Raw genomic sequence first — 23176 nt, 5'->3', positions numbered from 1 at the left:
GCTTTTCAAACCCTGGGTCATGACCCATCAGTGAGTTGCGAGCTGATTTGCGGTGGGTCATGAACCCACAAGATCGCTTAGCACAGGGGGGCTTCCAAATTTTTCAGCACAAGGGTCATATTGTAAATCTGACGTGGTGTCAAGGGCCAGGAAATAAATACATGGAGAACTGATGTGCTGAGATTGAATACAATACAATGAGCGGGTGGAGGTGAAAGGAGGCAGGGGAGCAGAGGGTGAAATTGATTTGCACAGGAAGAGGGGAAATGGATTTTGTAAAAGCATCAAGCAACCCACAACTCAAAACTTTTTATTGGTCTCGTTTTCTGCTCCATATAAGTTTAACACAGACATTATACTTATATTCCAGGTCTCTCAGCGTTAGTATATATCTCATTCGGCCACTAGAGGTGCTGAATGCAATTGAATGGAATAGTTTATTTCATATAAGCATAGAGTTGGAAGGGACATAACAGGTGATCGAGTCCAACCCCCCGGCACTCCAAATCCCAAGGCAGGAAACGTAATGTAATTTCCATTACATTATGTTCAAATTCAGCATCTCTAGTGGCTGAATATGGTGTACATGCTGAGAAAGCCAGAACTGTGGCTCCCCCCCCCCCATATTTAGTCCCAAGGGGCTGGGGAGCCACGTGGGCCCGATAAAGTCTCCAAAGGGCTGGATTTGGCCTGCGGGCCAGGGTTTGGAGACCCCTCGTTCAGCAGGCTGCAGCTCCATTCAGGTCTGCCAAGCCCTCTCCCGAACGAGCTCAAGTGGGCCAGGCCGTGGCTGCTGTGGAATAAGACACAAGGCTGGGGTTCTGCCAGGTTGGCAGGAGGCGGGCCATTCAAAGTGGCTGCAGCCCGTGGCACTGCCAGGCCCTCTCCCAAGTGAGCTCCCGTGGGCCAGGCACAAGGCTGACAACACAGAGCAGCTGTGACCCCTGGCAACTAGTCAGCATGGGGATGGCACAGCCAGACGGCTGTCAAGTAGCTGGTCTTTCCTCTTGGCACGTCACAGGGGAGGTTGGAACACGGGCACACAGGAGCAGGGAGGTGGTGAGGGCAGGCAGAGCTCTTTTTGGACTGGAAGGGAAACTGGAAGTGGGTTGTGGACTGGACTGGGAGTGGGTCATGGTAATAAAATGTTTTTACAGGGACCAAAGATACACAGAACTCTTGTAGCTTGCAAGGTTTCCCTTTAGGGCCACAGTTCAGCTGCCCGAGGTTGGTTAGCCACGGCAAAGAGGGGGTGCAGCAGGACAAGCTCTCCTTGCTCTGTGTAGGATTCTGGTTCTGAAATGCATTTACTCATGAGTAAGTCACACTGTATTCCCTGGAAAAATGCGCTTTGCTTAAAATCTGGGAGGCAAAGCACAGCTGAACCCGTCTGGACCTGCCAGAAAAGACCGAGGGCCCAGTCCTATCCAATTTTCCAGTGCTGGTGCATCTGTGCCAATGGGTCAGGCACTGCATCCTGTGGTGGGGCAGCAGTCACAGGGGCCTCCTTAAAGTAGGGAACGTTTGTTCCCTTACCTTTAGGCTGCACTGCGGTTGCACCGGTGCTGGAAAATTGGATAGGACTGGGCTCTTAGCTGCTTATTTAGAGACCTTTTCCTCCAGTACCAAAAACAATGAACAATAAACAGTGACCTATTAAAATATGACTTTAAAAAGTTTTTCTAAACCAGGAAGTGTGGGGGAGGGGTGGAAGGCAACAAGGCGAACCAAAGTTGCCATTTGCAGCTGCCCCTGCTGTGACTCAGGCAGTAATCTTGTGTACACTTTCCTGGGGGAGAGCACAGAGGGGATTACTTACGAGCACGAACAGGCCTGCGCTCGTGCCGTTTGCCAGAGGGAAAGGAGGGCGGGCTGCGTGCAACTGATCAGGACCCACCTTCTCTGCAAGCCGCATCCGGCCCCGGAGCAGGGCTTCCTGAGACTTCGGCGACCCGGGCCTGGGGGATGTCGACGGTCATCACCTTGGAGCCCTGAGACACGGTCCCCATCTGCACCCCCTGGCTCGGCCTTGGCGGGTCGGCGTAGAGGCGCACCTGAGTAGCACACAGAACTCTGAGAGCAGCACCACACGATTCCTGAACAGTTCTTATCCCACAGCCATAATTACGTTGAATAAGGCACTATAGTTGTTGCCATGCTCCTGGGCATTATGGTCTGTTATACTGTTTTATATTATGATGCATGTTGTATAGAATGTGTGGGTGAGTGTGTAGAGAGTGATCGTTGGAATTGTAGTATATATCTATGCTTGTATCTCAAAGGTGCATAAATTTCGTTGTGCTGTAGCACAATGACAAAGTTAACATAAGAACAGCCCCACTGGATCAGGCCATAGGCCCATCTAGTCCAGCTTCTTGTATCTCACAGCGGCCCACCAAATGCCCCAGGGAGCACACCAGATAACAAGAGACCTCATCCTGGTGCCCTCCCTTGCATCTGGCATTCTAACATAGCCCATTTCTAAAATCAGGAGGTTGCGCATACACATCGTGGCTTGTACCCCGTAATGGATTTTTCCTCCAGAAACTTGTCCAATCCCCTTTTAAAGGTGTCTAAGCTAGACACCAGCACCACATCCTGTGGCAAGGAGTTCCACAGACCAACCACACGCTGAGTAAAGAAATATTTTCTTTTGTCTGTCCTAACCCGCCCAACACTCAATTTTAGTGGATGTCCCCTGGTTCTGGTGTTATGTGAGAGTGTAAAGAGCATCTCCCTATCCACTCTGTCCATCCCCTGCATAATTTTGTATGTCTCAATCATGTCCCCCCTCAGGCGTCTCTTTTCTAGGCTGAAGAGGCCCAAACGCCGTAGCCTTTCCTCATAAGGAAGGTGCCCCAGCCCCGTAATCATCTTAGTCGCTCTCTTTTCTCTAGGGTTAGTAGTAACCCTAAGTTACTACTACGATGTTCTCTGAGCAGGGTTTTCCACACAAAGGGCTCTGTGGTGGGCAGGCGGAGATTTTGTTGCAGGAAAACCCATCCCTTAGCAGTACCAAAGAGGCTCTCAACCATCTCAATTCTCATGCCCACCTATTTCATCAGAAGACCCAAGTTTGTAGATAAGGGGCTGTAGTGTTCAGTGGTCAAGCTCCTGCTTTGTGTGCAGAAGCTTCCGGGTTCTAATCCCCAGCAGTCATTTTGGGCATGGCTGGGAAAGACCCCCCCCCAAAAAAAAACACACCCTGGAGAGCTTCTGCCAGTCCGTGTGGATGATACTGGAGCCCGTAAGAGCTGCTGCTGGTCAGTGTTGAGTATCCTGTCTAAGATTGTATGGCTCAGGCTGCAATCCTAACCACACTTTCCTGAGAGTAAGCCCCATTGAATGAAATAGGACTTACTTCTGAGTAGTCCTGGTTAGGACTGTGCCCTCAGTAGAAAACAACTTCAGGTGTTTCTCAATTGTCCTAACCTGGCAGGGAGGGGGAAAAGCTTCTCCGTGTAATGGCAGACGAGGCCCCCATAGGACCTCATCCAACCTGACTGACTGACCCTTACAACCTGTGGCAGGAGGGGAGCAAGGGTGTGTTTTAGGAGTGAAGGTCAGGCTTTGGATATCACATACATCATTATGCTAAGCACTCTCTCCAGAATCTTCTGGAAAGCACAAGGTTCCCATAACACAAACCCACACAGGGAACTCCCTCCCAGCAGAGAGGGGTGGACAAGCAGAGTTCACAGCAGAGATGTGCACAAGGGCCATGAGGTCGCAGGCTACTCGAGAGAGAAAATCCACCATAAAATCACCACATTTCCCAGTTTTGAAAGGAAGCATTTCAAGAGAGGGAGTTGCTGCCTACGGGGCTGAATCTTGGTCCGTCTAGCCCAGTGTTGTCAACACCGCCAGGCAGCCTCTTTCCAAGGTTTCAGAAAAGGTTTCCCAGCTTTGCGTAAAGACGCTGCCAAGACCAGACCTTTTGCATTCAAAGCAGGGGCGAATGTGGTTCTATCATGAGCTGCAACCCTCCCTGAAACCATTGCCCAGGGAGACCACAGCAAGAGAGAAAGATGAAAGCCATGCTTTCACTTTTTTTTTCCTTAATAGCGTCATTCAGTGTTGGATAATGGCATTATATAATTTTGTAATGGTTTAAAAAAGAAACAAGGAAAGGCTCAAGGCACTCCTTTGGTAGGACATAAGAACAGTCCCAGTGGATCAGGCCATAGGCCCATCTAGTCCAGCTTCCTGTATCTCACAGCGGCCCACCAAATGCCCCAGGGAGCACACCAGATAACAAGAGACCTCATCCTGGTGCCCTCCCTTGCATTTGGCATTCTGACATAGCCCATTTCTAAAATCAGGAGGTTGCGCATACACATCATGGCTTGTAACTCGTAATGGATTTTTCCTCCAGAAACTTGTCCAATCCCCTTTTAAAGGTGTCCAGGCCAGGTGCCATCACCACATCTTGTGGCAAGGAGTTCCACAGACCAACCATACGCTGAGTAAAGAAATATTTTCTTTTGTCTGTTCTAACCCTCCCAACACTCAATAGGAAAGTGCCAGGACAAGAGTTCCCCCAAAGCTAGCTGGAAAATCATGAACATAATGCCCCCCCCATATTTTCCAGCCAGAGCAAGACTGCCAAGAGGGGTGGATACACAGCCATGGACACATGCACAGAGAAGTCATTCACAATCAGCTCTAGGGGCTGGAAGGTTTTCCTGTCCCCCAAGCCCACCCCCTGCCTTTTGCTCTTGCTCACTTATAGTCGGGTGACAGAAGCAAAGCTGGATTTCAATAATCCCGGCCATCTGTGCCTCGGGTTCCTTCTCCTTCCCAACCCAAGCCTCAGAATGGACTTTGACAGAATGAACTGTCTAACATCCCCCAATCAAAACCCAACATTTGCAAGTTGCCCCTTGTTCAAGCCGTCAGGAAAAAAATAAACATGCTGGTTCTCTGTCAGCATGAAAGCCAAGTAGAACCTCCATGTTCAGGAGAAGTGAATCTCTAAGTACTGCATGGTAGGGACAAACAAGGGGAAGTTTCATACCCTGCTTGGGCACTTCCAAGATGTATCTGGAGGGCCATTTCTGGAAACTGAATGTCAGACTACCTAGACATTTGATGCAAGAACATAAGAATGTAAGAAGAGCCCCGCTGGAGCTGGACAAAGGCCCATCTAGCCCAGCTTCCTGTATCTCACAGTGACTCACCAGATGCCTCTGGGGGAACATAAGAGACCTGCATCCTGGTGCCCTCCATTGCATCTGGCATTCTGGGGTGGCCTATTTCAAAAATCAGGAGGTTGCTCAGACCCATCATGGCTTGTAACATGTGATGGAGTTTTCCTCCAGGAATCTGTCCAATTCCCTCTTCACAGCATCTCGCCCAGATGCCATCACCACATCCTGTGGCAAGGAGTTCCACAGATTAATTACACACTGGATAAAGAAATATTTTCTTTGGTCCTAACCGTCCCGACACTCAGTTTTAGTGGATGTCCTCTAGTTCTGGTGTTGCGTGAGAGGGAAGAGGGCATCTCTCTATCCTCTCTATCCATGTTGGCAACCTTCAGTCTCGAAAGACTCTGGTATCACCCTCTGAAAGGTGGTTCTGGAACAGCGTCTAGTGTGGCTGAAAAGGCCGATTTGGGAGTGACAATCCCTTCCACACCGGGAGCAAGTGCAGTCTGTCCCTGGTCTGTCTCCCTGGCTATGGGCCTTCCTTCTTTGCCTCTTTGCCTCTTTGCCTCAGACTGTTGGGCAAGTGTCTCTTCAAACTGGGAAAGGCCATGCTGCACAGCCTGCCTCCAAGCGGGCCGTTCAGAGGCCAGGGTCCACTCTATCCATCCCCTGAATAATTCTGTATGTCTCAGTCATGTGCCCCCTCAGGCACCATTTTCTGGATTGAAGAACCCCAATTTTTTTGTGGGAAGACATGATAGAGCCTTCATACTGAGAGGCACTCTGTTCCCAAACATCAGGTTCTGGTGATAAAGCACGAGAGGAGGTCTGACCGGTTGGTACTTCAACCTTAGCCTGCAGGCGCGACTCATCTTGGCCTTTTAAATTCCTGCTTCTTCTTTCCTTCTGACTTATCGGAAGCCTCTGCACTGCGGTTTACAGGGTGCAGCCCAGAGGCTCGGAAGGGGAGAGAACCTGTTGCAACATCAAAAGCCATGCTAGTTTTGACAAGTTCTCACTTCCTCCTCGTTTCCTGCCCAAGCTGATAAACCGAGGCTGCCTGACTCACTGCAGCAAATGGGGGCCTGTAGCTAGAGTGAGCTTTTTGTGAAAATAGACTCCCCAAGCCTTAAACATTTCTGCTTCTCGGCTCTCCTCTCCCACTCTTGTGATGGGCTGCAGTCTAGGAGAAAATAAAACTCTGGTGATAAACTTATATATAGACCAACCTGCTGAATAAGAACATAAGAACAGCCCCACTGGATCATGCCATAGGCCCATCTAGTCCAGCTTCCTGTATCTCACACCAGCCCACCAAATGCCACAGCATCATTAAGCACTCTGAGTGCATACAAGTCACTTCCCCATGTAGTTCTGGTCTGACAGGAGCTCTCACAGTGAAGATAAAGAAGGACCCAAAAGCAAGTCCTGCAAAACAGGACTGGGTACAACTTCCTAGGCCTAGGAGGTTGCATCCCGTAATACAACCCCAAAAAAGTTTATTTTATTAGAACCAAGGAACCAAGAAAAAAGGATTAAAGAAAAAAAATCAGGAAAAAAGATCAAAAGCTTTATAAAAACTGAAACTTCCATATGTAGAGGTCCTTCATAATCTGGGCCCCAAGTTGTAGCTTCCTTACTTTATATATATAAACAGCCAAGGTTCTATCCCTGTGCTCTGATAGTCAAGATGGCATCCTGCCCAGAGACCATGTGAATGACCTGTCCGTAATGCCACACAGTCAACCTGCAATGTGTCACTGGCCAAGAGGAAGTAGCCTCTCTGGAAGGGTAAATCCTTCCTCACAAACCTTTCAGAATTCTTTGGAAAGGTCAACAGGCATATGGATGTGGGAAAACCCATGGACATTATATATCTGGACTTTCCGAAGGGGTTCGACACGGTCCCTCACCAAAGGCTACTGAGAACTCCACAGTCAGGGCAGGTCCTCTCCTGGATTAGGAACTGGTTGAGGACCAGGAAACAGAGTGGGTGTCAAGAGGCAATTTTCACAGTGGAAACTGGTGAAAAGCCTCAAGGACCAGTGCCTTTCAACTTGTTCCTAAATGACCTGGAGTTGGGATAAGTAGCGAGGTGGTCAGGCTTGCAGATGACACTAAACTTTTCCACGTGGTAAAGAGCAGAAGGGATTGCGAGGAGCTCTAGAAAGATCTCTCCAAACTGGAGGAATGATGCAGCAAAACGGCAGATGCGTTTCAATGTATATTGAACAGTGTATTCCAGGGGTGTCAAACATAAGGCCCGGGGGCCAGATGCGGCCCCCGGAAGCTTTTTATCCAGCCCTCAGGCTCTCAGCTGCTGAGCAGTGCTGAGGTGTTACTGTTGAAAGGGCAGCGCCCATGAAAATTGGGCTCTCCCATATCTTGAACTATAATCAAGATTTGCGTATTTTCTCTTCTTTCATTTGCAGGTAATGAGAACAAAGTGCTGATTTCAGGCCATCAGCTGCTTAATGATGTCACTTTCTGGTTAATGAAGTCACTTCTGGCCCTCAGCAGGCATCCTGAATGCTAACTTCGGCCCTCTGTATGAAACAGGTTTGACACCCCTGGTATATTCAGTGTATATTACTTCAGCGTAAGTAATTGTAAAGTTATGCACATTGGGGCAAAAACTCCAAACTCCACACATAGGCTAACGGGTCAACCCAGTGTGTGATAGCAGGAAAGAAGGCCAAATTTCATGCTAGGGTTCATTTTTAAAAAGGGATTGAGAATAAAACAGCCTATAATGCCGTTGTACAAATTGTGGTAAGGCCACACCTGGAGTATTGCGTCCAGTTCTGGTCGCCACATCTCAAAAAGGATATATTGGAAATGGAAAAGGTGCAGAAGAGAGTGACCAAAATGATGACTGGGCTGGGGCACCTCCCTTACAGGGCAAGGCTACAGCCTTTGGGGTTCTTCAGTCTAGAAGAGAGGCGTCTTCAGTCTTTATTTTCACTGGGACATGATTGAGATCTACAAAACTATGCAGGGGGTGGATGGAGGGATGTTCTCTTCCCTCTCACACAACACCAGAACCAGGGGACATCCAATAAAATTGCATGTTGGGAGAGTCAGGACAGACAAAAGAATACATTTCTTTACCCAGGCTTTAGTCGGTCTGTGGAACTCTTTGCCACAGGATGTGTTTATGGTACCTGGCCTAGATGCCTTTAAAAGTGGACTGGATAGATTTATGGAGGAAAACTCTACCACAGGTTACAAACCATGATGTGTATGTGCAACTTGTGAGTTCTAGCAGTGCGCTGTGCCTGAATGCCAGCTGCAAGGGAGTTGTAACAGGTCTCTGCTTGTCTTGTGTGCGCCCTGAGGCTCCCTGACGGACCACTGTGAGATGCAGGAAGCTGGACTAGGCGGGGTTTTGGCCTGATACAGCAGGGCTCTTATGTTCTCACCCTAGTGAAGAGGGCAGGCAGACGCCTCCTACCTTGGTGCCCAACCGCAGCCGGTCAATGGTGTTTTCTGCCTCCGCATACTTCGTCAGCAGTTTGCGATAGTCCTCCTGAGACAGAAAGAAGGTGCATCAGTCCCATGTTCAGTTATTCATGCGCAGATCAATCTAGACAGAGCTCAGCCAATTGGTACATCAGAAACAGCCCCTTACATCAGGTCAAGCTCGACATCATTTAGAATCCCATTTCTCTCAATGCTCCACCAGAGGCTTCCGGAAGTCTCCACGATGGCAACAGTCACCTTGTCACGATCCACTAAGATCTGGTGTGCAGAGGTATCGTGCCACTGACACTGGAGGTTCAGCAGCAGGAGACTGAAGTCTCCGTTCCAGCCCTACACTAACACAGTGGCCTTGTTAAGTCTCCTTTCAGCCCTTGTGGGAACCGACACGCTGCGGCTTGTTCCACGTGCCACAGTCTGGCTGAGCCCCCACTGTGGTTATTTGATTTACCAAAAGCCAAACAAAACGCACATGGCATTTAGTTAACATTACTTAGAGGCATACAGGCCACACCCCCACCCTGCAACATTTCAGGTGTCGTACAGAAGGGAGTAAAACTAAATTTCAATGCACTCAGATGTTTCCTAGAACCTTGAAGTCGGGTTTGAATTTTACAACTTCTGTTGTCTTGTGTGCTCCCTGGGGCATCTGGTGGGCCACTGGGAGATACAGGAAGCTGGACTAGATGGGCCTGTGGCCTGATCCAGCAGGGATGTTCAGCTGACAAGGGAGGGCAGCAGGATACAGGTCTCTTGTTGTCTTGTGTGCTCCCTGGGGCATTTTGTGGGCCACTGTGAGATACGGGAAGCTGGACTAGATGGGCCTATGGCCTGATCCAGCGGGGCTGTTCTTATGTTATGTTCAGCTGACAAGGGACGGCACCAGGATGCAGGTCTCTTGTTATCTGGGGTGCTCCCTGGGGCATTTGGTGGGCCACTGTGAGATACAGCAAGCTGGACTAGATCGGCCTTTGGTCTGATCCAGCTCCTGGGGCTGTTCTTATGTTCTTAAGTGTTGGCATGAACTGGGCTTTGGTGTAGTGAAAACGGTACCTGAAGCTGCTGCACCAGCTCCGTCGCTTGCCTGGGGGACTTGAGCTCCTCGGGAATCACGGAGACAGTGGGGGTCGGGCGTTTCTGGGGGGGACCCTCCCCGCTGCTCAGCAGCACCTCACGGACAATCTCCGCGGGAGACTTGAAGACCACCGGCTTCCCCAACTCGCTGGGCCGCGCAGGGCGGGTCTTTCCCCGTGGCGGGTGGTAACGTTGGGGGTCCCTGGGGAAGCGGACACGAGGCTCGACTTTGGACAGGTCCGGCAGCGGGTAGTTGAGCTGGCCTTGGCCGTACCGAGGGGCATCACTTGTGACCGGGGTGGAGCGGTTTTTCCGGTCAGCCTCCCCCGAGCGCGGGCGGTCCAACGTTTTCCGGGTGGTTCTCCCTCGAGGGCTGAGGGACCGCGACTGCCTGGTGAACTTGGACGGCAGCCCATGAGGCACATCTGCTTTTAGCTTCCGTGCTCTTTCCGGCTGCCAGCTGCCCTGCAGCCTCAGGGGTGTCGCTACCTCCACCCCCCCAAGAGTATCCAAACGCCTCTCTTTTGGCTTTGCTGCGACGGAAGGAGAGTGCTGGGCCGCATCAGCCATCTTGACAACAGTTCCTAGAGGTTGGCTTGGGTTCTTTGGGCAGGAGGATTCTGGGAAAGTCTCAGCATCAATGCCAGGAACATTCTGAAGGTCCTCTGCCGACAGCTGGCCCAAGCGTCTCCAGTGGGCGGAACGCACGGGTGAGCTCTCTGGGCTTCTCCCAGATGGAGAAGAGAACTCTGTTTCCTGGGAAGACTCCAAGCCCAGGCTCTGGGTCTCATAGACCTCTATTTGCAAGCGGCCACGCTCCAGGGGAGGCCTGGAGGGAGACGGGCTGAGGCTGGAGTGCTCCAAGAAGTCCTCTCCGCCGTCGGAGGTAAAGCTGCAGGATTGGCCTGGTCTATACAAAGCCAGGGGGTCCCTCAGAGCTTCGGGACTGGCGCTGTATTCCGACCCGTACTGGACCTCATAGGAAAGTTCAGGGTGGAGCTTCTCCTCGCTGCCAGCGTTCCAAACCTTTCTCTGCCTCTCCAGTTCCTCTGAGCTGGCCCCATCCCGGCCCTCTTCCGTCACGGCCAGCTTCCCTCCCCAGTAGGAGGCGGGAGCAACATCCTCTGGACTCCCATCTTCACCATGCTCTGGAACAAGAAAAAGACAGATTTGCACAGCAGTGGCTCAATTAAATGTCACAGACCGATCCAGCTAATTGTAGGTCATTTGGGGGCTGCCAGGTCCCACTCTCTTCCTGCTAAGATATGCCTCCATGTTCCCATCTGTCAAAGGCTGGTACCCCTCCAGATTCACCAGGCCCCACCTCAGGGCTTCTGATGTATCCTATAGCCTTCCTTTTCTCCTAGAGCAGCATTTCTCAACATTTGCCCCCCACTGGTTCCTCTTGTTCACCTACTGGAAGCACCACTGGAAGTAACTGATTGATGTCATCACCAACAACTCCTGGACTGGGAGAGGAAACGCAATGCAGATCAGAGGCAACAAACACCAGTAAGAGGCTCAGGGCAAACAGGAGGGCCTTTCTGAGCATGCATAAAGTGCATGCTGAAGCTCGGCCCACTGAGCCAAGCCTCTTACTGCTACTGGTGACATTCCTGGTCTCGCCGCCAGGTGGCAAAGGTCTGAGGGCCCTGCGGGCACCACCGGACGCCACCTCAAGTGCCAAAAGTGATGCAACACTTTTTTCTCCTACAGGAGTCGCTTATTTCCCCTCCCCCCCCCACTTTGTTCGTGGTCTTGCCCGGCTCCCACGGAGGCTCACGCAGTGTCCACGGAATCGGAACTCGGCTTTTCTGTTTTACTCACCAGACGGGGAGCTCCTGGGCTCAGTGTCATCTGCACAGTCCAAATCTTGAACTCCAATGAGGTCAAAGTTCTGCTCCGCTTCATCTGAAAGATGCAGGTAGTCCCGAAGCTCTTCTGGAAGCTCAGCGTCCTCCAGGATCTCTGGGGAAGAAGAGAGACGCCAGCGACCCATGCTTTCCAGCAGGGCTGCGTTCTTGTCCGCACAGCCCTCCAGCTCGTCGTCCTCTTCCACTTCCTCGTCCTTCTCCTGTTGGGAACGATGCCGCTGCTGCCTCCATCCAAACCTGTCCCCTGACGCACAGGCCATGTCTGCGAGCCGACTGATGCAGGGTGGCGTGGTGGAAGAAACGTTCCCGCGGCCCCCAGCCAAGAGTGGCTCACTTGTGTCGCTTCATGACAGCTGGGGGGCCGGGGGCAGGTGCCTCGGGAAAGCAGGTTGCATCGCGGCTTCATTCAACACATCAATGCGTCTTGCCTGAGGCCGAGAAGGGAAAGACAAGCAAGAGATTTCATGGCAGCCTGGAAAGAGCAGAGAGAAGCCCACTCCCTCTAAGACCATTTGGCATTTCTTGGAGCTAAGAGGCAAATGTCTAAAAGCAGGAAGGGTCAAAGCAAAGCATCCACGGAGGTCTTGACTCTGCGCCGGGATAGAATTTTCCTCACCGCTATAGCCCATGTTAGCTACACCAACTGCCAACAGTGCTCTGAGGATCTTCCCCTGCCCTGCGTGGACAAGCCAGAACTTGAACCCAGGACTGTCTGCGCAGAAGGCAGGTGCTCTACCACTGAATACAGCCCCTCCTTGCCAACGAGGCTCAGATGGCGCCCTCTTGAATGAAGGTTTTACAAACATTGGTCTTATTTCACTGCAGGTTTAGCCACCCTCCACTCCCAGCAGGTTTGCCGTGGGAGGGATGTGCTCCGCTTCAAGAAGGGCAGTGTTTGGAAGTGGGCACAAAATATGCTGGAAGCCTTGTTTGAGTTGAAGGCCCAGCCCTTTAATTCCAAAGTGCCAATGGCAGTAAACTGGAATTGCACTCTGCACAGGTTCAGAGGCACTTGTTTCCTCTTCACAGCACCCACCCCGTGGCCTTGAAGCCAATCGCAGTATCGAGCCCCCACCAACCTCTTGGCTCTTGGAGAGAATTAGGGTCAAAGCCAATTACAGGCCCGTGGTTATCCCGCAAGGATCTGAACCCAGATCTCCCTGGTATTTAACCACAGCACCATCCTGGCTCTATTTCTGCGATCATTTCACTCCTTGGCGGTTTTCCTAGGAGGAGGAGAGGAAGCCCCTCTGCGGTGCCCGAGAAAACAGAGGAACAGGCAGCCGGCAAGCTTAGGACATTGGAAAGCACAGACCAGCTTCTCCAACAGCTGAGGCAGGTTTGCCCCACTTCTGCTGCCCCCCCACCTCCTCCTTGCAGCTGGAGATGCACACACAAGCCCGTCTCAGGGCGTACCATTTACTGTGAACGGAGTCAGTGACCGGAATGTGGGCCCATCACAAGAAATGGTGCTTTAAGAAATGAGGCCATTCATTCCGGCAGAGACAACACCATTTGCCCCCAAGCAAGCAAGCAAAGAAAGACCTCCTCTCATGCGGTGGACTGGAAAAGCTCAGCATTGGGGGGGGACGTTCACCCAATCCCTTTCAGTCACCCCCTGCTGAGAGAGCCTGGGCACAGTCGGTGGGTATGTCCAGAGGGCAGGCCTGGCCCATCCATGAGGCCAACTGGGGCGGGTGCCTCAGGCAGCAGACTGGTGGGGGTGCCTGCCTCCGTCTGCCTCCTCACCTCTGCTGTCCCCCCCTCTGTTTCCTGCCTCTGCACATCTCTGCCATGCTGGGCCTGAGGTGGCTCAAGCCTTTGCACTCAGGCTCATGAATGGCCCATGACCATTTGCATTCAATCGGAGGTTATGGAATGGAACAGCCATGACATGGGGGGAGGAGGGGGGAGGACCCATTTCAGCCTTGTATAGTTGAGAGAGGTCCATTAGCGCTCACCCTCTTTTGTTCACCACTGTTTCCTACATGCAAGAGGAGCACTCAGTCCCCGTCCCCCCAGGAGCTTTCCAAGAAAGGTGCTTGTTCATTCTCTCCCCTCTAGGGATCTGCATCGCCTCCCTCTCCTTCCCCCTCCCCACGCTGCCAGTTCTGGCTACCCTCCCCCCCTTTGCCGGCCCAAAGCCAGCTGTGCTTCTCCTCCAAAAATAGGACAAAAACACTTGAGAACAACAACAACATCTTCGCATGGCACTTGGGCAGAATGAACTCAAGATTTTTGCAGCGCAAACAGGAGGCCCAGAATTCTGCACTGGAAAAGGCAGATGAATCGTGCCGGCAGCCATCAGAGGTGGAATCGAAGGCCTTGCAAGGATGCCCTCTGCCACTTTTTGTCCTGCTTTTGCCTTGGCAACGCCTGGGAAGAGACCCAGATTTTCCAAAACCTGGAATTGGCACCTGGATCAGGCGTTTCCCGGTTTCTGGCAGAAAACCAGATCCGGCACTCAGCCCTGTCCTTAACCAGCTGCTTTGCAAACTTTTCAACAGGATGCAAAGGTGGGAAAGAACTGAACCCTTTGGATGTCTGCCTGCTGTGCAGATCCATGGATGCGCATGAATGTCATTCCTCTGCAGCAATCCCACTGGGTTCCAGGTGCCCCTGTGACAGGCTGGACCTGGACAGCTTTCAAACCCCACTTTTGCTGATTTGCCAAAGAGAGCAAACCTCAGAATCTCAGACCCACTGAGATTCTGGGAATTTCCATCCTAGGCAGACAAATCCAGGTGGGAGACAAATAACAGTGGGAGAGTTAGAGAAGTTTTTAACCCTAATGGGTTAAAAATAAGTCTTGCTTGTGGGCTCCCACCCCCATCTCAAGACCACTTCCTCCCATCTGGCAGCCACCTGAAAAAGCCCCCCCATCAAGACATGAACTTCTTCTGGTCTCACTGAAAACAGAATGGACATCCTCTTGCACTCGTGGGGCATCACAGAACCCAGTGGTCTTACCCACCTCTCCAAATCCCACTGTCTATTGGCCCCCAACATGTAAAACTACTCAAGATTTCTCTTTCCAACCCAAGACAAGTCAGTCAGTTCCCCCCCCCCCCCAATTAACTGAAAGGAGAAGTGAAACTCAAGGGCTGACGTTCAGAAACAAAGATGGATTTCGACAGGGCGATGCAGGTTTCGAAAGCCAAGAATTGGACGGTGGAAACCTACAGTTGCACTCAACAGTAAACCCCACTCTGTTCAATGGAGCTTACTCCCAGGGAGGTGAGCACAAGATCGCAACGTGATCCATGTGGTTTTGGAAGCAACACCCAAAAGCAGGTCATCTGAAGACAGGCCTCAGGCCATTAAAGCCCTTGCTTCTTAAATCGGTGATTGTGCTGGGTATATCATGCCACAATACATGTTCATTTCTGAGGTTGGTCTCTCCTTTTAAGGTTTTTTTTGGGGGGGGGTTGTTTCCTCCCTTTTCTTCCACAGAGGCCTTCCTCAATGCACCTGGATAACTCCCCCCAACTAAAGGAAGGTGGAACTGGAGATCTACACAGCATATAAACTGCAAACAGTCCATGTTTCCAAGCTCTGTTGCCAAGACAGGGCTCATGCACAGGACTGCCAAGTCAAGTGCACCCCCAGACTTGAGATTGAAGAGCTAAGGCCTGGGGATGTCGCAAGGGCTGCCAGCCCTTGAAAAATGGGGAGAGGGGATACTGAGGCAGAGCGCGGGGGTGGAGTTTGCCAGCAAGGGGACTGAGGCGATTAGCCTTTCTGAGCCATCTGCTGGGTCACTTTTGGCAAAACCAGCTATCCGACTCCTGTGCTTGCAAGAGCCAGAGAGCAGGCAGAAATTCAACAGATGATGTTGAATGTCTTTCCCCTCCAGCACAAATCATGCAAGAATCTCATCTGTAATGCTAAACAAGACCTTAAAAAAACCACCTCTGGCTTCCTTCCTAAATTAGTGAGATTAGCGGAGGAGGGGTGAGCACAGAGGACAGGCAAGTTGCCAGCATCTTAAAGGATCCCTTTGGGATAACGAGGCAGGATCAACAAGTGCAGGCAAAGGAAAGCCTCCCCCCCCCCCCATCCTCACTGCAACCTGGAAATTGGTACCTGGAGCAGACCTGATCCCTCTTCACCTCCCCGGCAGCCTCCGGCATGGTCCTCCTATCACCTTGGCAACCTCAAGCCAAACCACACGCCCTTCTACGGCTGCTAAGGGAGGCCACTGGGTGTTTCAACAAGGAAGCAGCCAGTCCAGGAGGGGGGATGAAAAGTGCCAGATGGCCTCCTTGCAAGGCTTTTCCTTGAGAAGGACAGCCTTGAGGTCTGCTTCACTGGCAGACCGAGGGCCCAATCCTCTCCAACTTTCCAGCGCCAGTGCAGCCGCAATGTCAGGGGACAAAGATTCCTTTACCTTGAGGATGCCTCCCCACCACAGGATGCAGCGCACACCCCAATGGCACAGGACTGGCTAGGATTGGGCCCTAAGTGTCCCCAGCAATTGGCCAACAGGGCTTGCAGCAAGCAGCGTCTCTGGGATTCAGGAAGCTCCTCTGAGCAAGGTGAACAGGCAGGAGTGTTTTAAGACCTAATTTCTAGTTTATAATGCCCAGTCGCTTTTGGCTCTCAGGTCTCAAGTGCAACCACTGCAGGTCCATTGAGAATTGCTGGCACTGCCCCCCCCTTCCTATCTTTTCCTACGAACAAGATGTCATTACATTTTAAAACATGCTTTTAATTGACAGTTTTTAACTTGGCATGAGCAAGATTGAAACTCGTAAATGAAAACTTTTCTCAGAATGTGGTAACTTCCTTACTTTGAGTAGTCCTACAGCCTTCCTCTCCTTCCACCTCTGCAAAGCCCTCCTCATTTGTTTGTTTTGCCTTCCTCTAATCATGCAGGCGCATAGAAGGACTGGCTGGCACTCACACCCTCATTGCTAGGTGACGATTTCGAAACAAGGCCCAGGTGAAAGAAACTGGCCTGGCCTTCCTTGCTCCAGACTTATATTCTGATTCCTTGCTGTCAATTTCACCTTAAAACACAAGTAGACTTGATCCAAGGCATGTGTTCTAGGCACACACAAGTAATTATAAGAAGGCGTGAAACTGACTATTGGGACCTGGGAATTTTGTGATCAGAACTGGGTGACCCACTGCTGGGGGACTGGTAGTTCTGGTCTGAAGGGAGAAGGTTCATGTTCCCCTATTTGAACTGCACTAATACTTGTTGGCACTTATTATGGAGAAGACCTGGGTTGTGTTTTCACTATAGCAGTGTTTATCAAACTGTGGGTCGGGACCCACTATGTGGGTCGTGAGCCCATTTCAGGTGGGCCGCCGTTCATTTCAGTGTTTTATTTTTAATATATTAGACTTGATGTGGTATGTTACAATGGTAAGTGACTGCATTTGGGGAAATGTTACAGACCCGTACTTTTAACAAGCCACTATGTATATTCTTTTAACAATGATAGTTAATGGGACTTACTCCTGGGTAAGTGTGGGTAGGATTGCAGCCTAGGATTGTTCAAAATTTGCCTGCTTGATGATGTCACTTCCAGTCATGACATCACCTCTGGTGGGTCCTGGCAGATTCTCGTTCTGAAAAGTGGGTCCCTGTGCTAAATGTGTGAGAACCACTGCACTACAGCGTTAATCCACTTCTGTTCCCCCAATGCATCCTGGGGGGGGCTGTGGTTTGTTAAAGGAATTAGAAAGCTCTTAGAGCGACCCTGAGCGGTCCTGATCTGCAGCCCACTTTCTCAGCCACGATGCTGCACCAGCGCGATGCTCTCGTCTTTGTTTTTGCGCACCTTTCCACCTGGGAGCAAACAACCTTCCAAGACAGTCAGTGGGGAACCAAACCAGAGACGGTAATGGCCGCACTTGGGAGTCAGGTGCACTGTGGGCCATAGCAAAACGCTCGCTTAGTGCTCACCTGGGGGACGCTTCTCTGAAATACAAGCAGTGTTGGGTCTAGTGTTTCTAAATGGCCAGGAAGAGCACAGATGGACTCGCTCCTCTGAAATCAGCAGGTAAACCTCTGCATGCTATTGGAGGGGGGGGCCCATCATGCTTTACATGCAGGTCTCATCCCAGCAGGATCTCCAGGTAGGGCTGGGAAAGACTCTTGCCCCACACCTGGGAAGACTGCTGCCAGCCTTTGGCACTGCTGATCGATATAGACTCGGCAGGAGACAGAGGCGGCTTGAAAACAGCTGTAGAAAGAGCACCTGGTTCAGCCTCTGGTGGCATCTCCAGGAGGGGTGAGAGAGACCCCTCTCCAAAGATGACAGAGGCTGTCAATCAGAGCTGGGTGGCCTGAGACTTGTGCAATTGTATCCCATCCATCCTCAAAGAAGCTCAGGCTGCTACACAGTTCACACTCTTTAATCTGTACAACAACCTTGCAAGGTGGGCACCTTCCATACAGGCGCCAGGACAGACTGTGGCTGTCCATCAAAAGGTCTGCGGCAGAAGACGCCAGGGATGGAAGCTCTGCGTGTGAACGAGGGGCTCCACCAGCCTCTGCCTAAGAACACTCTCCAACAACGTACACACACTTACATCGTAAGACACATTTCTGTAAGACACACTTACAAGCATTGTTTTAGTGTTGCATTTTTCATGCCACCCACCTGGTCTCCTCCAGACGGGAAGTTCAAAACCAAAGGGGGTAAAACATCACAATTCACAGGAGAATTTCAGTCTAAAGAGACTGTCCGACTGCGACATCCTCCCGTCCAGCCCAAGACAATTGCAAGACTATTGCACCACCTCCGTCCTCAGCAAGGCCCTTCCTCCCGCTTCTCGTTCTGGGCCAACCTCCTCGCTCCAGACACATCTCAGCCAAACCTCAAGAATTTCACAGCTTCCCAGCAAGGGCTTCCGACATCCAAATGTGCCCTACTCCAGCCATGCGCGCACACAATTAAAACAGCGGGGAGGGGAGGGAGTGGAAGTCTATACTTACCCACTGGCTGGTGCCTGGGCTGCTTCTTACCCAGCCTCACCCTTCCATGTGCGCAGCCTGGACAAGTTGTGGGACTCGGAGAGGTCAGCAAACTCTGGAAAAGGCGCACACTGCGATTGCTTTTTGCCCCCTCTCCATCTCACAGACTCCCTGGAAGTCATCCAGGTTGTGCTGTCAGAATCTAAGGAGGCGGCAGGCGGCCCCCTCCCAAGTCTCCGCCCCCCAGAGCACATCTTAAAAGCAGGAAGCACAAAGAGGTCTGCCAGGCTCCCTCCCTTGCACGCCTGTGTGTGTGGGTGTGTGTAGTTTTTGCACATGTGCCTCTTTTGCACATGTGTGTAGCTTTTGTAATGTGCACACAGGCCACGGTATTCCAAATCATTCCTCCCAGCAAGTTCTTTTAAAGCACCACCTAGAGTGAAAATCCCTAACCGCGTATATAAAAATAAAGGCGCTTTTAATATGAGCTGCCGTTTCCGGTGATCAGGCTGTCATCTCCGGGGACTTTTCCACTCTGAGATAACTTTTTTTTGTCAACATGTCAAAAATGTTCTGGGGGGGCAGCTGCTAAAGGAGGAGGAAGGCTGGCTAGTTAGCAAGCCAGGGTTGCCAACTGACCAGACAAAACCAGCCGGGCTGCTGTTGTGGCTTAACCCAGGTCAAGCTGAAGCTCATATAATCGCCTGTTACATATTGATTTTGCTGAGTAAACCGCTTTGTGAATGACTGCATCTGAAAGCAGCATATAGTCTTAAGGTCTGATGCAGATCAAACTTCCATTCAGGGAGCCAAACTTGAACTCACACCCTCCGCCCCCCCCCCCCCGAAACTGAACAGAAACCACAATCTTGACTTTGAACCTAGAGATGAAAAGGGACGCCCAGTTGAACCTACAGGATTCACATGTTCTCATCCTGCTTTATATACAGATAATAGGATCTGATTTGAAGTTTAAAAAGTACAACTCCTTTCAAAAAGGATGCATCCTTTCTCCTCGAGGGCACAATCCTAACCAGGTCTACTCAGAAGTAAGTCCTATTGTGTTCAATGCGACTTACCCCCAGGAAAATGAGGTTAGGATTGCAGCCTGAGTCAAATAGTTACAACTGCATTCATTTTTGCAGGGAGGACGTCACAAGGAGTACAAGTCCCACAGGATACAGGGAAACTTACTTCTGAGTAGACATGCTTTGGCTAGCCTGGCTGCAGCACCGGCTGGCAAGGCTTCTCCAGGGGTCCTGAAGCTCTCCAGGGCTTCAGGCAAGGGTTTGGCTAGCACTGCCCCAAAGAGGCAGCTGACCCTCTGTTGACAACGTGCCTGTTTGCTTCCAGTCCTGCCCACAAGGCAGCATGTGATGGAGCAGATATTAGGGGATGGACACCCCCCCCCCAGCCAACAGAGATGAAGATCTCTGTAGATCAGCCCCAGGAAGTGAGGCTTTGAAAGCAACCAGTCAGCTGTTATCAGGCACAAGCGGCCAACTCTGCTTACAGGGCAGCCTCAGGCATATACCGTGGCCCAGGGGTTGAAAATGGCTGCTCTAGCCCAACACTCTCCTCCCTTGGATTGGAAAAGGGGGAAGAGGCTGGCAGATCACCAGGTTAAAGGGGGCAGCATTTGACGCACTGCTTCACATTTTCAAGGTCTGGGGTCAGCGCTGTCAGCCAGCACCCAGAGGAAGCCAGGCAGCCTTCCAAAATCAGGAACACTTGACCCCGTCACGTCCCCCAAAGGCCACGTTGTCTGCCAATACAGCCAGTGAGACTGACACCGAGGGCTGCACTGTCAAGTCAGGGGGCTGAAGCGGAAAACAGCGGATGGGATCCATTTAGCCACCATTACACAATCCATTTACGTCACTCGAGATCGACCCGTTGCTAATGTGCTGCGCACCGCAGGGCAAGTTCCTCAACAGGCAGAGGGCAAGGGAAGCATTTGCCTCCATTAAGCGCCCAAGGCACTGCTCACCTTCTTTGTCACATGTTTCAGCTGACCCTTTTCCTCCCTCTTGGACTTTGGGTTTCCCTGGACTTGTTGAGAGCTGGGCTGGAACAAGCAACAGCCTCAACAGAGTCACGAATTTCTGGCCATTCCAAACAGGTGTGTTTTGGGTGGTTGTTCACAAGGCGTTCACGCAGGTTCTCTTCCCGTCTTCCAGCTCCTCCTCCTGTACTCTCTGGATTTGGAAAGCAGGGAATGGAGCAGAGAGGAAGCAGGGCAGAGAAGTGTGGTGGGCTAGAGTGTCTCCTAGGAGTCTGTCTAGGTCACCACACGACTCCCTTCCTGAGAGATCCAAGATGCCAACATGGCTGCACTCACCAAACTGAAACGGCCGTAGGACTGCCAGGTCTGATTGAAGCTATTGCTGCGGATTTCTCACTCCCACACATGATGCAATGTTGGGAGCCCTGTTAAGATCTCCAGGATTGCATTCCTGTCATTGACTGGAGCCTGAGACTGATTCCAGGAGACCCCAGGGCAACCCCGGAGGGCTGGCTGCCCTATCCAGCAGTGGAACGTGGCAGACTCCACGCCAAATTGCACACACTCTTGGCCTTCAAAAGAAACAAAATGCCCCTTGTTCCCACAGGCAGTTCTGGGAAAAGTGGAAGAAGGACTGCAGTAGCAGCCAAGGAAACTGGACCAAACCAGGCTGGTTATAAACTGCATGTGGCCCAGAAGAGGAAAGGACTAACCACCCCTCTTGCAAACAGCGGTGTGGCTGTCGCTGCGCGTGAAGGCGACTGGGTCCTCCTGGTGCATGCAACATCCAGGACCGCTGCGCAAGCCAGTTGTTGTGCAATTAGCAACACCACAAGCAGGGCACTTGCCAGCTTTCTGCAACTCTTCCAAGCTTGAGCTTGTGCATGGCCTGCTGCAAGGGTCGCAAGAGGACCAGCTGCTCCTAGAAGGACAGCCAGGGATCCTGTTGGTGAGCAGGCAGCTGCATATGGCATAAGACGCCACCTATCGAGACAGACCTTGTCCCACCGAGTCCTTCCTGGCTATACCTGGACATGCTGCCGGGGGCTGAGCCTGGGACCTGCAGCATGCAAGGCAGTTGCTTTGCTACGGGGCTACCAGCCCTCTGCCCCCCTACAGAAATGACCAGGTGAATTACCTTGACAATTTCAGCGCCTTGACAGTGGACCATGAGATGACAAGGGATGAAAATGACTGCCTTAGATCTTATTGCAGTACTTTTAGATTCAGTGCTTCAAGCAGGGGGTGCATTGGGGGGACTGGGTGGCCTTGACGGCCCCTTCCAAATCTATAGTTCTGTAAAGGGGAGCCACTAAAAATTCTATAGGCTCTAGTGAGGGATCCAGGTGACATGCAACACATGTCCGAACCAACCCCTGATCTGGCAGGCTCCATGCCCTGCAACACAGGCGATGTCAGAGGTCAACTACATCAGACACTGGCCACAGACCTGAGCCCGTTGTAGGAGCCAGTGGGCCAGGTTGAACCATCTGAATCATGGCAATGCACAATGAGCTGGCAGGGGTCTGGAGCAGGGCCTTTCCCAGCACCCCAACGCTGGTACTACCCCGCATATCAGCACCTAATCTCCAGGAGTCCTGGGAAACGAGGCAGAAGCCAGCGAAGGGGAGGCAGCATTGCAACAAAGACAGTTCACGTGAATGTGAGATGGAAGAGATAAGACCAACAAGACCATCCGGAGCAAAGCCGTCACTCGTTTCATACAGTGGGCCAAACACCATTCAGGTGGCCAGCTATGGGACCGAAGTGATGTCATCAAGCACGAAGCGATGTCATTAAGCAGGAGATAACCAGAAATAAGCAGGTTTACTCACTTATAAACTCATTTGCTGCAAATGACGGGGAAAAATATGCAGATCTTGATCCTATTTTCAGGATATGGGAGAGCCCAATTCCCGCGCCAGCCACTCTTTCAGCAGCGACACCACAGAACACGTCAGCAGCTGATGAGAGCCCAAATATCACATGGGCTGGATAAAGAGCTTCTGCAGGCTGCATTCAGCCTGCAGTCCTGATGTCTGACACCCCAGTCTGGAGAAAAGAGCAGCAATTTGTTAAGCAAGAGATAAATAAAACCCAAACAAAAACAGGAACCAAAACTACCCACGACTGCAGCAGAGAAAGTGGGTGGGAAAGAGGAAGGAAGCCAAGACGAGCAAGTAGCAAGAAAACCTTTTTTCCCCTTAGAAGCCAACTATCGCAATGGTCACTTTTTGCAGGCCTCGAGTGTAAGGGGTTAAAACCAACCAGGTCAATTTTACTCCTGCCTTCTACGGAGTCAGACCCCAGCTCCGTGCACTTTGGCGTGACCTGCAGCAGGATGAAGAGCTCTGCAGGGCCCCAAAGATTTGGCATTACCTTTTCCAGTGGGAGGGGCAGGAACAAAGCTGCGTTTGTGACAGCGACACCAGGAATCTTGTAGGCTCCTCCCTGCAAAAAATAAATTAAAAAAAATCACCATTTAAGTCAGCAGAAGCTTGGTGGTTCCCAGGCCAGTTCATCAGATGCGGCAAGGGGTTCCTACAAGACCCCCCTGTTTCTGGCTGGTTCTAGATTCAGGCAGATGGATGGTCCAAGGCGAGATCGGGATGGTTGGAAACCTCTGGGAACCTTCCCAGGAGATTTTGGAGCCTCATCTCTC

The 23176-nt window shown here is 51.5% G+C and overlaps 1 protein-coding gene across 1 annotated transcript; it reads right to left on the bottom strand.

Moving 5' to 3' along the window:
* Positions 1 to 1897: 1897 nt before the first annotated feature.
* On the bottom strand, positions 1898 to 22374 carry LOC136635077 (microtubule organization protein AKNA-like; the record flags this gene model as incomplete). The annotated part of the gene is made up of 5 exons (XM_066610177.1): positions 22350 to 22374; positions 11532 to 12006; positions 9684 to 10852; positions 8605 to 8679; positions 1898 to 2054 (listed from the first exon to the last, which is right to left on the bottom strand). Coding segments are annotated over exons 2-5 (1708 nt in total), but the record flags the coding sequence as incomplete, so codon positions are not given.
* Positions 22375 to 23176: the final 802 nt, after the last annotated feature.

This window comes from Tiliqua scincoides, chromosome 15, assembly GCF_035046505.1.
Source record: "Tiliqua scincoides isolate rTilSci1 chromosome 15, rTilSci1.hap2, whole genome shotgun sequence".
NCBI lineage: Eukaryota > Metazoa > Chordata > Lepidosauria > Squamata > Scincidae > Tiliqua > Tiliqua scincoides.
Note: the sequence above shows the minus strand (reverse complement) of the source record. Positions and strands in the feature narration are given on the sequence as shown.